Consider the following 16,333-nt stretch of genomic DNA (forward strand, 5'->3'; position numbering starts at 1 on the left):
CGGTCACCTTCCTCCAAACAAAGCCCTCCTTCCATAAGATTTGTGGCTAAATTACATGTAAACATTTATCAGTCAGTGCTCTTTGTGTGGTGGTGTCTTTCAAATGAAATCATGTCAGCCCTTTAGCGATATCTTGTTTGCACAATGTGAAAGAGGGTCGTCGTCTATCCGTTTTGTATCCTTTTCCCAGCAGCAGGATGTCAGGTGGCAAATTTGTCTTTGTCATGTATTGTCCCACACAACTGTGTGTAAGTGTGATTTAAGTCCAGCATTCAGATATTGAAGACTAATGTCATTATGGAATTAAGGTTGCAACTAATGATTATTTTGACGATCGATTAATCTAACGATTATTCGACTATTCAGAAATTATTGCAACGATTAATCATTAGCTCTTAACCGATTATTCAGCTTGTGCCCCGATTTAAAAGGTTGTATTAAATGTGCTTACTAACAATAAAGAGGACAAAATAATCTTTTAAAAATACCTCTAAAAGACATTCACTGAATTAAAGGGAAAACAATACTTTTTATTAAGTTTAATTCAGTAAAGAAATTCACTGCAAAAAATCCTGTTGTTATCAAGTGTTTGTCTTGTTTTCCATTTAAAATAGTCTAAAAATCACCTGAGAAGCAACATATAAGATATTTAAACTTGCTTTAAGAGAATGTATCTTAAATATAAGTGTATTTTGTATAAGTGTATTTTTTCACTTGGTTATACTTCTGCGAGTGCAGTAAAGACAAATATACTCATATTCAAGATCTATTCTCTAAGAGCAAGTCTAAATATCTTATATGCTGCTTCTCAGGTGAATGCATCTTTTTTTAAAGGATTTTTAGGTATTTTAAAATATTTGTATTTTTAATATTATATTCAACATTCTCAGATAACAATTTTTAATTCTGCAGTATAGCTGCTAAAGAAAATGTACGTTGTTTTAAAGGAGTTTTAGATATTTCTATTGGAAAACAAGCCAAAATAAAATCAAATCAAAAATGTATTTTGTTGCAGTGTATAATGGGGTGAAGACTACCCTCTCTTATTATTATAGCTGCGTATTGCCAATTTATTCACGAAAAGAAATGCACAGTGACACATATATTATGATTCAATAAGTCACGAGTCATCATGTTATAATCTAGCTGCATTAAGCGTGCACGATCAAGGGATGAGCGTCCCCGCGACAGAGTGTGCCTCAGCCAGGTACAGTTTCAATCTCTCCCTCTTAGATCAGGACATTCACAACTCATAGAAGAGATGCTGACCGCACAGAGAAATGCCAGTTTCGGAGTTTGTAGTTATTTACATGATCTGCTTCCTTATTATTTGAACATTAATAAAGGTATATTAAATATAACTTAGAGTGCATCTGCACTGCGAGCTGTTTTCTTCCTCTCCTCTGTCAGGCACGAGCTGCAGTGCAGCTCTCACGTATCATCATTAGAGTTTAATGTGATCTCATGCTCTGTTAAATGAGATCAAACGACTATTCGACAACGGAAATTTTTGTCGACAATTTTTTATTGTCGATGTTGTCGATAACGTTGACTAAGCATTTCAGTCCTAAAGGGAATTGCACAAAATGTAGAAAGAGGGCTTTGTTTGGTTTGGAAGGACTTGCTGAAATAGCTCTTCACTTGCATGCAAACTCCTCAGTCAAGTGTGAGGGCCTCTCTTTCACTCTTTTCACGGGGTCAGTGGACACATCAAATATGCAAAATGTACAAATTCTTTATAGATAGTCATCTCGGTAACACTGAATTGAACAAGAAACAGAAAAAACAAATCTGAGTTGTATACTTTATGTAACATGAGTGGAGGAAGTCAGATTGCACATGCATCAAATGAAAAAGATTTTGAACACTGTCAGTCTCATTTATAGACTCATTACCCAATTTAAAAGCTCACAAGAGAAATAAGTTTATCATGCAACAATGGCATTTAGGTGTAATCTCCCTATTGTTCTATATTGGTGATATGTGTTACTTGAAAAATAAATTTTGATTTTCACAATTTTGCAAAATGTAAATTGTTATTTGTAATTTTATTGTGTGTTAAATTTTCTCAGCATATGGATGGATGCAAATAAAGTGTAGTAAAAATGTTGAGCTGAGTGTGAAAAATAAATATTTACAATCAGATCAGTATTGGCCAATCACAGTGTTAAAACACTGCAAACTTAAAGGGATAGTTCACCCAAGAATTAAAATTCTCTCATCATTTACTCACCCTCATGCCATCACAGATACAGTTGTGCACAAAAGTTTGCATACCCTTGGAGAATTGGTAATATATTTACCTTTTTTTTTCTCCCAATTTGGAATGCCCAATTCCCAATACTCTTTTAAGTCCTCGTGGTCGTGTAGTGGTTCGCCTCGGTCCTGGTGGCAGAGGATGAATCTCAACCCGCGCATCTTATCACGTGGCTTATTGAGCGCGTTGCCACAGAGACGTAGCGGTGTGGAGGCTTCACGCCATCCACCGCAGCAACCACACTCAACTCACCACGCGCCCCACGGAGAACGAACCACATTATAGTGACCACAAGGAGGTTACCCCATGTGACTCTACCCTCCCTAGCAATCGGGCCAATTTGGTTGCTTAGGAGACCTGGCTGGAGTCACTCAGCACGCCCTGGGATTCGAACTCACGAACTCCAGGGGTGGTAGCCAGCGTCTTTTACCACTGAGCTACCCAGGCCCCCATATACATGTACCATTTTTAAAGAAAACATGAGTGAGCAGGCAAAACACATTTCTTTTATTTCTTATGGGATTCATATTCAACTGTAGGTTATAACAGAATGACACAATCATAAAACAAAACATGGCAACAAAGAAAAAAATTAAATGACCCCTGTTCAAAAGTCTGCATACCCTTAGTTCTTAATACTGTGTATTGCCCCCTTTAGCATCAATGACAGCGTGCAGTCTTTTGTAATAGTTGTCTATGAGGCCCCAAATTCTTGCAGGTGGTATAGGTGCCCATTCGTCTTGGCAAAATGCCTCCAGGTCATGCAAAGTCTTTGGTCATCTTGCATGAACCGCACGTTTGAGATCTCCCCAGAGTGGCTTGATGGTATTAAGGTCAGGAGACTGTGATGGCCACTCCAGAACCTTCAACTTTTTCTACTGTAACCACTGGAGGGTCAACTTGGCCTTGTGCTTAGGGTCCTTGTCATGCTGGAAAGTCCAAGAGCGTCCCATGCGCAGCTTTCATGCAGAAGAATGCAAATTGTCTGCCAGTATTTTCTGATAACATGCTGCATTCATCTTGCCATCAATTTTCATAAGACTCCCTGTGCCTTTAGAGCTCACACATCCCCAAAAGATCAGTGAGCCACCACTGTGCTTCACAGTGGGGATGATATTCTTTTCACTATAGGCCTTGTTGACCCCTCTCCAAACATAGCGCTTATGGTTGTGACCATAAAGCTCTATTTTGGTCTCGTCACTCCAAATTACAGTGTGCCAGAAGCTGTGAGGCGTGTCATGGTGTTGTCGGGCATATTGTAACCAGACGTTTTTGTGGCATTGGCACAGTAAAGGCTTCTTTCTGGCAGCTCGACCATGCAGCTCATTTTTGTTCAAGTATCGTCATATTGTGCTCCTTGAAACAACCACACCGTTTTTTTCCAGAGCAGCCTGTATTTCTCCTGAGGTTACCTGTGGGTTTTTCTTTGTATCCCGAACAATTCTTCCGGCAGTTGTAGCTGAAATCTTTCTTGGTCTACCTGACCTTGGCTTGGTATCAAGAGATCCCCGAATTTTCCACTTCTTAATAAGTGATTGAACAGTACTGACTGGCATTTTCAAGGCTTTGGATATCTTTTTATATCCTTTTCCATCTTTATAAAGTTCCATTACCTTGTTACACAGGTCTTTTGACAGTTCTTTTCTGCTCCCCATGGCTCAGTATCTAGCCTGCTCAGTGCATCCACGTGAGAGTAACAAACTACACAGACACTAATTGCATTTTTAAATTAGTGAAATTAAGCTTTAATTGCCATTTAAACCTGTGTGTGTCACCTTGTGTGTCTGTAACAAGGCCAAACATTCAAGGGTATGTAAACTTTTGATCAGGGCTATTTGGGTGATTTCTGTTATCATTATGATTTAAAAAGGAGCCAAACAACTATGTGATAATAAATGGCTTCATATGATCACTATCCTTAAATAAAAGACAAAATCAATGCCAAAATTTCACAATTTCTGCCAGGGTTGCAAACTTTTGAGCACGACTGTATGTATTGCTTTCTTTCTTCTGCTGAACACAAGATGTTAAAAGAATATCTCTGTAGGTCCATACAATGCAAGTGAATGATGGTCCTTTTTTACTATAATTTCTTCCCCCTGCCCACTAGGTGGTGATATGCACAAAGAATGCAAATCACCAAAAACAAAAGAATCTGAAAGTGGAAATTTATTGTCAAAAAGTGCTTAAATATTGATCGGTTTCTTACCCTAACCTATCATATTGCCACTGCAGTCATATGGATTACTTTTGTGCTGCCTTTATATGCTTTTTGGACCTTCAAAGTTCTGGCCACCTTTCACTTGCATTGGATGGACCTTTAGAGCTGAGATATTCTTCTAAAAAATCTTTGTGTTCAGCAGAAGAAAGAAAATCATACACATCTGGGATGGCATTTTATTTAATTGTGTTGTGTTTGTTTGCATACAAGGTAACATGTTCTTTGATCTCCTCAGGCTAATAAGAAATATGAGGAGGCACGCCAGGAGAAGGAGACGATGGTAATGAAGTATGTTCGTGGAGAGAAGGAGGCACTGGACCTGCGCAGGGAGAAGGAACAGCTAGAGAAGAAGCTACGAGAGGCCATAGCTGAAGTTGACAAACAGGCCCGACGGGGAAACTCACTGGCCCAGGAGAAAGGACGCCTGCAACAGCTATATGACTTTAAGGTCACACATTAAATATTGTTTTTCTTGACAATTAATGTTATACAGCCTTTGTAACTACAAGATCAGGTTCACATTGGACCACTTTTGTAGTTATTTTGTTTGTAGTTTTTATCTTGGATGTGTATTAAGATATGCAGTGTCTTGACTCTAGGCATAGATTCTGTATAAATTCTCAGTAGTCTTTTTGTTTGATAACCCGCCTTTAGGAGCATGATGTGACGAGAGTGTCTCGCGAGCTGGAGAAAGTCAAGGAAGAAATCAATTCTCATGTCATCAAAGTAAAGTGGGCTCAGAACAAACTTAAGAGCGAAACAGATGCTCACAAGGTAAACTTTTAGAATTACAGACACTTCTTATGAGTTAATGGGGCACATTATTATAGCAGCAAATATTTATTTAGATGCCAAATTGCAAAGTTGGATAAGGAGGAAGTTAATATCCACAGTAATGGAATGAATTTAATCCAGCCTGTTAAAGGAACAACATCCAAAAAATATTACACTGCTAAATGACTGTCGGAACAGGATTGTGTACCCAAATGTTTTCATTTTTGAAGTTTGAGTTTGGTATTTGATGTGTTATAGTAGCGTTCGTCTGAAATGTTTGTGCTGACATCTGGCACTTCATAAAAATATCAGTACACTATCTCTGTAATAACAGGAAACAAAAGACAAACTGAGAGAGACAACCGCCAAGCTGACTCAAGCAAAGGAAGAAACGGAGCAGATCCGCAAAAACTGCCAGGACATGATTCGCACATACCAGGTACCGTTTACTAAGGATGAAAGCAGTAATGTCCACTAGAGGGCAGCATAGACTTGGGTAGTACGAAAGCATGTTGCTCTTAATGAGTAGCTATGATTGTGAATTTAAGACTTCAGAAACTATGAGTCAGAAATGATGGTTTCATGTAGACTATTTTGAGTTACCATTTAAATTTTTTTATCAAACCATTAACAAACGGGTGCAATTTGTCTCTCGTCATCTTAGGAATATGAGCTTGTATGCTGTTTCTATTGTTTGGTCTAAATCTCAGTGTTTTCTGTATCACTGTGTGTTTCCTGAAGGAATCTGAAGAGATAAAATCAAATGAATTGGACGCAAAGCTGCGAGAGACCAGAGGAGAGTTGGAGAAGCAAAAACAGGAGCAGACAGACCAGCTAGAGGTGCAGTTTCATCATATCATTTATCAGAATCAGAATGAGCTTTATTGCCAAGTGTTTTCACATACACATTGAATTTTTTTTGGTGATAGGAGAAACAAGTGCATACAGAACATTACAGTGAGACACAGAATATAAAACAACCTAAGATTATAAATAGACTTACAAATAACCGGACATATAACAGAATGGCGTATGTACATTTCTTGAATTAAATATGTGAATTTACATATGTACATGAGATATATATTTACATTATTGCACTATGGGGGAGTCCTGAGGCAGTTTAGTTGTTCATGAGGAAAATGGCCTGAGGCTAAAAACTGTTCTTGTGCCTGGAAGTCCTGGTGCTCAGTGCTCTGTAGTGCCGGCCAGAGGGCAACAGTTCAAAGAGGGAGTGGGCAGGGTGTATGGGGTCCAGAGGGATTCTACCTGCACGATTCCTCACTCTGGAGACGTAAATATATTTATTTCTCTGGTGGGGCAGGTGATGTGGTGTTTGTATTTTGGCAGTTCACGGGTGAAGTTAGCTTTATTAAAACCTCCCAGTATAATAATAAGTGAGTCCGGGTATTACTGTTTTGTGTCTGTAATGTGATCAGCCAGCTGTTGCAACACTGCGTTCACACTCACCAGAATATATGAGGAAAACTCCCACGGTGAGTAGAAAAGCATACAGTTGATGAAGAGCACCTCTAATTTAGGACAGCACATCTTCAAAGCTGTTACATCTGTACACCAAATTTTGTTGATGTAAAAGCATGTTCCACCGCCTCTCATTTCCCCGATAACTCCGTGATGCGATCCGCTCTGAACAGCTGAAAGCCCGGCAGAAGTAATGCGCTGTCCGGGATGGCTTCATTCAGCCAGGTGTCTGAGAAACACAGAGCAGTGGAGTTAGAAAAGTCCTTATTTGTTTGAGTGAGCAGAAGCAGTTCATCCGTTTTGTTGGCGATGGAGTGTACATTCACCAGATGAATACTCTGCAGCGGAGTCCTAAAGCCACGTTGACGAAGCTTCACAAGCGCGCCAGCTCGTTTCCCTCGCGTGCATCTTTAGGATCGCTTGTAGATCACCGCTGCACCTCCTACTAAGATGTCTAATAAAATGTCAGAATAATCGAACAGTAGCAAAAAATTATCAGGTATGCTCTGCTGAATATTTAGCAGTTCATCCTTGGTGAAACTGATCAGGAAAGAGTAACAAAAAACATGACAAACAAACAAAAGTAACAAAAACGCTAGAGAGCTCCACACCGAAGGAGCCATCTGCAGCACCATCTTGCAAAAATGATCTATTTAAATTTAGATCCAAACCCCATCAGTTGATTCTCTTTTCAAGTCAAAAATAGTTTTTAAAGGGGTAGTTTTTTTGCTAATCCTTTAAGTGTTCCTGAAGCTCAGTTAGTAGTGGTGGTGGCGTAGTGGGCTAAAGCACATATCTGGTAAGGTTGCTGGTTCAATCCCCACAGCCATCACCATTGTGTCCTTGAGCAAGGCACTTAACTCCAGGTTGCTCCAGGGGGATTGTCCCTGTAATAAGTGCACCGTAAGTCGCTTTGGATAAATCATCTGCCAAATGCATAAATGTAAATGTAGTAAAGCATGGTGCTAACAATGCGAATCATGTGTTCGATTCCCAGGAAATTCCCAAAATCCGATACACTGTAAATCGCTTTGGATTAAAGCATCTGCCAAATGCATAAATGTAGTATAAAAATAGTACAACAGTATTCATTTCAAGCCCTAATGACATCTGTTACCTCATTCATATTTGTGTAATGTGTTTCCCTTGCAAACAGAGGCCTCAGAAAGTCAGGTTTACAGCTTTGGCAGATGTTTCTTCATGTTTACACCTCATACATTTCTGGTTTGCTTCTCTTTCAGCAGTTCTTCCACTCTTGCTCTGAGATTTTCAGATGGCCTCAGAGTTTGCCATGTGGCACTTTGCCACCTGCTTTTAAACTTCATTCCTGAGTAAATGAGCCTCCATTCACCAAGCGTCATTAGTACCTGAGGCCGACAATGAGTGTTTACACCCTCGTTGATGAGTCACCTCCGTGCAAGAAATAGTGTTATTAGCATATGCTTTCTCATTAATATTATTAACACGTTGCTTAGCAAGCATCCTCTGCTGATTTAATGAAAGAATGAATAATGACAATGTGAAGGATGGGTTTTTATGGTCTTTGTGTTTGTGGTTTGATTGGCAGATGCACAAAGCTAAGATTAAGGAGTTGGAGGATCTGAAGAGGACTTTTAAAGAAGGCATGGACGAACTAACCACTCTGCGAACCAAGGTGGAAACCAATTTCTGTTGATAACTCCATTAACCCTTTAAGCTCTGAGGGTGTTTTTAAAGATTTCCTGTTCCAGTGGCATACCCAAAATTAAAGGCTTATAATTTGGTCAAGTGTTTGTTGTCATTGATATAGATTTTTTTTTTTTTTTTTTTACTTTTTTCCTCTTATTTTTTCTGATTTGACATTATGTATCTCTGTTGTAAATAAGGTGGCTCTGAAAAACTGCTTTTAATTCGTTTCCAATCATGCCAACTTTAACTGAGAAAAATGTTGTGTTGATACGATAAAGCAATCAAAAGTTATAGCGTTAAAAAAAATAGTTTATTCTAGAGTATAAAAACGATTTCAAGTATTCAAAAGCCTCTTTAAACAAATAAAAACATAATAATTGAACATAAGAACTAATTACACATGCAAACACAACAATGACTAAAGGTTTGCCTAGCATGCAGACATGATTTTAGTAATGAAATTTCACATAATGAGTGCCATTTGACTCAATGAGTCTGCTTCGAGTCTGTCTCATGTACTTGGCGCCATCTCCTGGTAGCCATATGTAACAGTTACCAATGTCTCTCTACCCAAATGTGGATGATTTTTGCACCAATCTGAACCCAGTCCGATTGGTTTAGCATTCCATGATGCTACATTTCCGATGACGTCATCTGATCCAGGATCACGTGTTTTCAACCAGATTGCAAGATGTCAGATAGCCAGATCCTGTGTGCACATTGTGCTTCGTGTGGATATCTTATGATCTATGCATCCAGTTACCTTGTGTGTGGGCTCGTTTGAAAGATAATCGCCTCATCTAAGTAATGGCATTTTATTTTATGTATTGTTTATTTTTCGTGAAGTTATAAGTGAAAACGCGCCATATAAGCAACACCTGTTCACATGAAACATAAATGTCAAAGACATATACTTAGCTATTACTCGCTATATTTTTGTCTGTGAGTAAAACAAATAGGCTGGTTGTATTGTACTCTTTGAGCTTTCCAGCAACATATGACACATGGCTATTTGATGAGTGTGATGTTTTTACTGATTACAATCATTTGTACAATGCAGAAAGTTTAATAAATTATCAAAATGTAAAACTTCTGATTTGTCTGCAAATTTCAAAGCACTTGTTCAGTTTTGGTCATTAATGCCTACATGCATTGTAAAGTACAGCTTTTAAGCTTTCAAGTAATACCTATTTTCTGTTGGTCAAGACTATAGTTATTAATATTTTGACAGTTCTTTTTTTTTTTTCTCACGGGCCCATCTGAGCTTAAAGGGTTAAATGATTCTTAACTGAATAGTGATGTGCATATTATTCTAACCCATTGGCATTTTCTCTGGCCCTCAGGTTAAGTGTTTGGAGGACGAAAGACCACGTTGGGAAGATGAACTCTGCAAATACAGAGAAATCATTAATAGACAGAAGACTGAGATCCAGAACCAGAGAGAAAAACTCACAGCCATCACTAGACTAGAGGAGCAGCATCAGAGGTCCAAACACTTGTGCCTGCAGCAGCCTTCCTCTGAACCATATCTCCCACTCCCTTATTCATTCAACAACTAGCCCATAGATCTAAATCAGGGTAGATGCCATATTTACACCTATAGGACTTTATACTGACACCTGTCATGGACACAACGCAAACGTTTTCAGTTACCAGGGTATCCGTGGAACCTTGAAAAGTATTACAATGTCTTAAATTCACTTTTCAAAATGTTTGTCCATATAACGTCTTGAATATCTTTTAAAAAAAAGGCTTTAATATCATTTGCGAAGGTCCTTAATTTGTTGATGGAAATACAGGAGCTTCACACTACCGAGTTAAGTGGGCTCTGAGATAAAGATGCAGTGCGGCTTATAGGGAAGTTAAATGCGATCAGAGCAGACTTTAACTTTGTTGTTGTCAATTGGCACTCGTTTTTTTGTCAGCAGTGCATGAGAATCAGTTTGAGAATCAACTTTCAAGTGTATAATATACTGTCCTGCAATGAACCATTGTGTGATATATTTGCCGATTCTGATTCTGTGCTGCCATGCGTTATAAATTTATTCTGCATCTGAAATTGTCCGATCATTGGTCGTAAAATTTGGCTGGTCATGTGCTTCCTCATATGGCAGCCCTCATGAGAGGCAACCCACCACATTTAGAATAAAACTGTGTTTTATAGGCCACTGATATGACTGCAGGCTTAATTTCATTTTAAACATTATAGTCAATGTACTTTACATTTCTTTAGGTATAAAAGATGTAAAGAGGGAAAACAACTTGGTTTACCCTTTATTTGAAAGCATAAATGAGGTTGTGTAGGACTGATTTACATTCTGATCAATATGCCATATTGACTCAAGGTCCAAGGTCATATTTCATTTGTTTTGTCTACTGGAAATTTATGGAAAGACTTATTTTCAATGTGACATTAAGTAAGCTACACTTCCGTTCCTCACAGTCTTGTTTTTGTTCGTATTAATTAATATATGCCATCTACTCTGATTAAGGCCTATTATAAACTAGAAAACACTACACGCCTCACTCTCATTTGCATGTTTGAATGACATGTTCTGCATACCACACCGAGACGGTCATATCATTAGACTGTTAATTTGACTGTGGATCAGTGCTTCTGTTGAACATGAATGAGTATCAGTGAAGCAGCCTGCCCTTGAGTGATCTCTCAGCGGTTGCTAGACTCTGTTGATGCGGTAACAGCAGGTGGCTGTGACTCCACTGTAGTGTGATCACACAAGCTCCTGCAGCGCTGACAGGATAACTCAAACCTCTGTGCACGTCTCATAGGGACTGCTCTGATTTCACTCTTTCACACTTTCTTTTTTTTTTTCTCCTACTGGCACATCAACGTGTCTAGGGCTCAACAAAAATGATTTTTTTTCTGCTAGCTCAGTCGGGCCATTAGTTCAAATATGTACTTTGGCTATTTTTACTGGCCCAACCACAAAAAATTTACATTTTTATTTTCTTAGCTACTTCTATATGTCAAGAAGAATTGTTTTTATATTTTTATTCATATAAAGGGATGGTTCACCTAAAACATAATTTACTCAGCTCATGTAGTTTTAAACCCATATTTTATTTCTCCTGTGGAACACAAAAAGAGATGCAGGACTTACCTTTCACATGCATTGTATGGAAAAAAAGATGCAATGAAAGTAAATGGTGACAGATGCTGTCATTGTGCCTAGCATCTTGTGTGTTCCACAGAAGAAAGTAAGTCATTCAGTTTAAAAAAAAAAAAACAATATTAACTTTTATTTACAAAAAAGTTACAGCAAATTATTTCTTTTGTTTATTTTTTTATTTGCAATAATAACTGGAGATTATACAGCTCTATTGTAACAACATGATGGCTATAAATGTATACACACACTTGTGCTGGAAAATTAGACAAAGAACCAGTCTAACTGATGTTTCCCAGACTATTAAATCATTCTCGCAGTTTTGACTAAAAACATATCTATGTTAGTCAGACAGATAACTTTACCATAGTGCCATTTAAATCAGCTGATTTCACAAAAATAATGTTCAATACACCATTGTCCTGATAATGGCATATAACGTTTTTTTAACTGGCCTGAAACTTTCTTGTTAAAGGGATAGTTCACCAAAAAATTCTCTCATCATTTACTCATCCTCATGCCATCCCAGATGTGTATGACTTTCTTCTGCTGAACACAAACAAAGATGTTTAGAAGAATGTCGCAGCTCTGTAGGTCCTTTCAATGCAAGTGAATGGTGGCCAGACCTTTTTGAAGCTCTAAAAATCACATAGAGGCAGCATAAAAGTAATCCATACGACTACAGTGGTTTAATCCAAATCTCCAGAATCGATGTGACAGGTGTGGGTTAAAAACAGATCAATATTTAAGTCCTTTTTTTACAATAAATCTCCACTTTTACTTTTAGAATATGAAAAAAAAGGATTGAAATAAAAGTGGAGATTTAAAGTAAAAAAGGACCTAAATATTGGTCTGTTTCTCACCCACACACATAATATTGCTTCTATATACATCGATTAAACCACTGGAGTCATTTTGATTACTTTTATACTGCCTTTATGTGATTTTTGGAGCTTGAAAGTTTTGGCCACCATTCACTTGCGTTGTATGGGCCTACAGAGCTGAAATATTTTTCAAAAAATTATTTTTTGTTTGTTTAGCAGAAGAAAGAAAATAAGAAAAGGGCAGAAACCACTTAAGGACAGGGTACAGAATGTTCTATTTGTGTTGTCCCTGGGGTATGACTGCTGCGCTTGTGCCTCTCTCTCAGGGATGTGCAGGAGATTGCGTCCTTGCGGGAGGAGGTAGAGAATCTGAACTCTCAGATCACTGACCTGCAGTTGGACATTGAGGGCAGCAGGACGAGAGAGGCAGAGCTTCTGGGCTTCACAGAGAAACTGACCACTAAAAATGCTCAGCTGCAGTCAGAGAGCAACAGCCTCCAGGCCCAGCTGGACAGATTGAACAGCAGCTCTAGAGAACTTGGCAGCAATCTAGAGGAGACTGAGAGATCCCTCACTGAGATGGTAAGATGATTGTATACATTAGTGGACTAAGAGTGTTGGGGGAGCTACTTTGAAACTGTACCTTGCCAAGCTACTCGTAATACACTGCCTGGCCAAAAAAAAAAAAGTTGCCGTTTGGATTTAAATAAGCAGGTACTTAAGAGACTATGATTGGATCATTATTGCAGTGATTAATATGTTTCAGCTGGCAACCATTCTTTTAACCCTAACTGATGCGGTGTGTAGCTTCTGATTTCTTAAACAACCATGTTGGAAGACGTATCCCATGGTCATGGAAAAGATGTTACTGTGTTTCAGAAGGGGCAAATTATTGGTCTGCATTAAGAAAAGAAAAAACTGAAAGAGATTTCTGAAATCACTGGAATTGGGTTAAGAACTGTCCAACACATTATTAAAACCTGGAAGGATAGTGGTGAACTCTCAGCTTCGCAGAAAAAATGTGGTTGGAAAAAAACCTTGAATGATCATGATCGGAGATCACTAAAATGCTTGAAGTCAAAATGTAAAAAAATTGACAGTAGGCTATGTTTAATAGTGAAAGTAAGAGCATTTCCACACATACAATGTGATGAGAACTTACAGGATTGGGACTAAACAGCTATTTGGCCACAAGAAAGCCACTTGTTAGTGAGGCTAATTGGAAAAAATTACTTAAAATTGCTAGGGAGCATAAAGATTGGACTGTGGAGCAATGGAAAAAGGTCATCTAGTCTGATGAGTCCAGATTTACCCTATTCCAAAGCGATGGGTGTGCTAGGGTTTGAAGGGGAGCACATGAATCGATGCATCTGTCATGCATAGTACCCACTGTACAAGCCTCTGGAGGCCGTGTAATGATCTGGAGTTGCTTCAATTGATCATGTCTAGGCTCAGCAATGTTATGTGGCAATAAAATGAAGTCAGCTGACTACCTGAATGTACTGAATGACCAGGATATCCCATTTTTCTTCCCTGACGGCATGGGCATATTCCAGGATGACAATGCCAAGATTCATCAGGCTCAAATTGTGAAAGAGTGATTCAGGGAGCATGAGGAATCATTTTCACACATGAATTGGCCACCACAGAGTCCTGAACTTTACCCCACTAAAAGTCTTTGGGATGTGCTGGAGAAGACTTTACAGAGTGGTTCGTCTCTCCCGTCATCAATACAAGATCTCGGCCAAAAGTTAATGCAACTCTGGAAAAATAATATCTGAGTTTTGTCTGAAACAAAGACAATGGGGATCTCAGTTTGGGTCATGGGATCAAACTCAAACACAAATGTACAATAAATACTATCTAATGGAAGGACTCCAGTGGAAAATGTGTTTAGAAACAACAGCATTGAATAAAATATTTTGCCAATAAAAAAATGGTGTAAAATACCACACAGAGAATACTATTGAGTGATGATATCGGTGAACTGCCTTTTTATCCCTTTCATTGAAACGAACCACCTGAACATATTTTCATTTAATTTCTCAATAAAATGAATCTGACTTCCCAATGTTAGCTACACAGCTACTTGTTAAAAGCTTGTTACTGGGTGAACAACGGTATTATCAAAATAACTTGGCTGATGTTACAATACTAATAGAGTTGGCTAGCTACTCCCCAACACTTTGGACTAGACATCAATCTTATTAACTAAGTATATAAAAATATTACCAGTTTAATTACAGCAACTTCTTTAGACACAAGAGTGTGGCATGTTGGAGATGTCTTTCTTTTTGAGTCATTATTTTGTTTGTGTACATGTTTTCAGACGGACAGGTTGAAGAAAGAAGAGCAGCAGAGACAGGAGGAGGTGCAAGCGCTGCAAACAGAGAGAATGAGTCTGCAGACCGAAATGTCACAGCTGAAGATGCGTGTGGAGGAACTGCAAGATGAACTGGTGACGCAGAAGAGAAAACAGGCGGCCAACATCAAAGACCTCACCAAGCAGCTCATACAGGGTCAGTGCTTATCTTTATGACAGCAAGCACAGAGCCCTACCATCCTGCAGAAGAGGCATTTTCTTGATATTTCTTGATTTACATTTCCAGTCAAATGTTTGGAACCTACTTATTCTTGATTATTACTATTTTACACATTTTACAATAATACTGCTCTATAAAGTCAAAACGCAGTAACATCAACACTACAAAAATGCCTAAAAAGTTTTTGGGTTAAAGGAATACTTCACCCAAAAATGAAAATTCTCTCATTATTCGCTTACCCTGATGCCATCCCAGATGAGTATGACTGTCTTTCTTTAGCAAAACACAAATTAAGACTGTATTAGAGCCCTGGATGGAAGCACCGATTTAAAGTTAAAAACATTTTAATTATCAACTTATTTCTTATATACACCTATTGATTTGCTTCAAAAGACATTCATTTTTTTTTTTTTTTTTTTTTAATATATAATATATTTCTCCCCTTTTCTCCCCAAATTGGAATGCCTAATTCCCAATCTCTCTAAGTCCTCATGGTGGCGTAGTAACTCGCCTCAATCTGGGTGGCGGAGGATGAATCTCAGTGGCCTCCGCATCTGAGACCGTCAATCCGTGCATCTTATCACGTGGCTTGTTAGTGCGTTACTGTGGAAACATAGCATGTGTGGAGGCTTCACGCTATTCTCCACGGCATCCACGCACAACTCACCACATGCCCCACCGAGAGCGAGAACCACATTATAGCGACCACGAGGAGGTTACCCCATGTGAATGTACGCTCCCTAGCAACCGGGCCAATTTGGTTGCTTAGGAGACCTGGCTGGAGTCACTCAGCACGCCCTGGATTCGAACTCGCGACTCCAGGGGTGGTAGTCAGTGTCTTTACTCGCTGAGCTACCCAGGCCCCATTCAAAAGACATTCATTGAATGACTGGAGTCATGTGGATTAATTTTATGCTGCATAAATATGACTTTTGGGCTGTCAAAGTGCTGGCACCTGTATACTACTATTATAAGGACCTGACAGAGCTCTATCTTCTTCTAAAAATCTTAATTTGTGTTCTGCTGAAGAAAGACAGTCATACACTGGGATGGCATCAGGGTAAGTGAATAATGAGAGAATTTTCATTTTTGGGTGAATTATTCCTTTATGTGTGGATTTTTAAGTTAATGCAATTTTCACACTTCACACCCAACCCGTCACTGGACAGATCATAGTCTAAGAGACCTGATTTCACTCATTCCAACTTTGTAGGGCAAAATAATGAATTAATTCAAAGTATTGTGTAACACAAATGTATAGGAATTATGTAACGACCAAAAAAATCTAATATTTGAGCTTCTTCAAAGTAGCACACTTTATTTGCATCCTGGGCATTCTCTCATTACACAATTTCATGAGTTATCCACCTGGGATGCTTTTCAAACAGTATTGTAAAAGTTCACATGTTAAGCACTTGTTTGCTGCTTTTTCTTAT

The 16,333-nt window shown here is 38.6% G+C and overlaps 1 protein-coding gene across 3 annotated transcripts in view; it reads left to right on the forward strand.

The window, feature by feature from the left end:
- Window positions 1-16,333, forward strand: part of LOC127423140 (coiled-coil domain-containing protein 186-like) — a 49,207-nt gene that overhangs the window by 10,645 nt on the left and 22,229 nt on the right. For all 3 annotated transcript variants that reach the window (XM_051667235.1, XM_051667236.1, XM_051667234.1), the window contains 8 exons: window positions 4,714-4,926; window positions 5,133-5,252; window positions 5,587-5,691; window positions 5,994-6,092; window positions 8,302-8,388; window positions 9,746-9,888; window positions 12,681-12,936; window positions 14,684-14,873. In XM_051667235.1, the coding sequence (XP_051523195.1) occupies window positions 4,714-4,926; window positions 5,133-5,252; window positions 5,587-5,691; window positions 5,994-6,092; window positions 8,302-8,388; window positions 9,746-9,888; window positions 12,681-12,936; window positions 14,684-14,873 (1,213 nt within the window). The remainder of the gene's footprint in view (window positions 1-4,713; window positions 4,927-5,132; window positions 5,253-5,586; window positions 5,692-5,993; window positions 6,093-8,301; window positions 8,389-9,745; window positions 9,889-12,680; window positions 12,937-14,683; window positions 14,874-16,333) is intronic.

The sequence above is a fragment of the Myxocyprinus asiaticus genome, chromosome 32 (genome assembly GCF_019703515.2).
Source record: "Myxocyprinus asiaticus isolate MX2 ecotype Aquarium Trade chromosome 32, UBuf_Myxa_2, whole genome shotgun sequence".
NCBI classification, from domain to species: Eukaryota; Metazoa; Chordata; class Actinopteri; order Cypriniformes; family Catostomidae; genus Myxocyprinus; species Myxocyprinus asiaticus.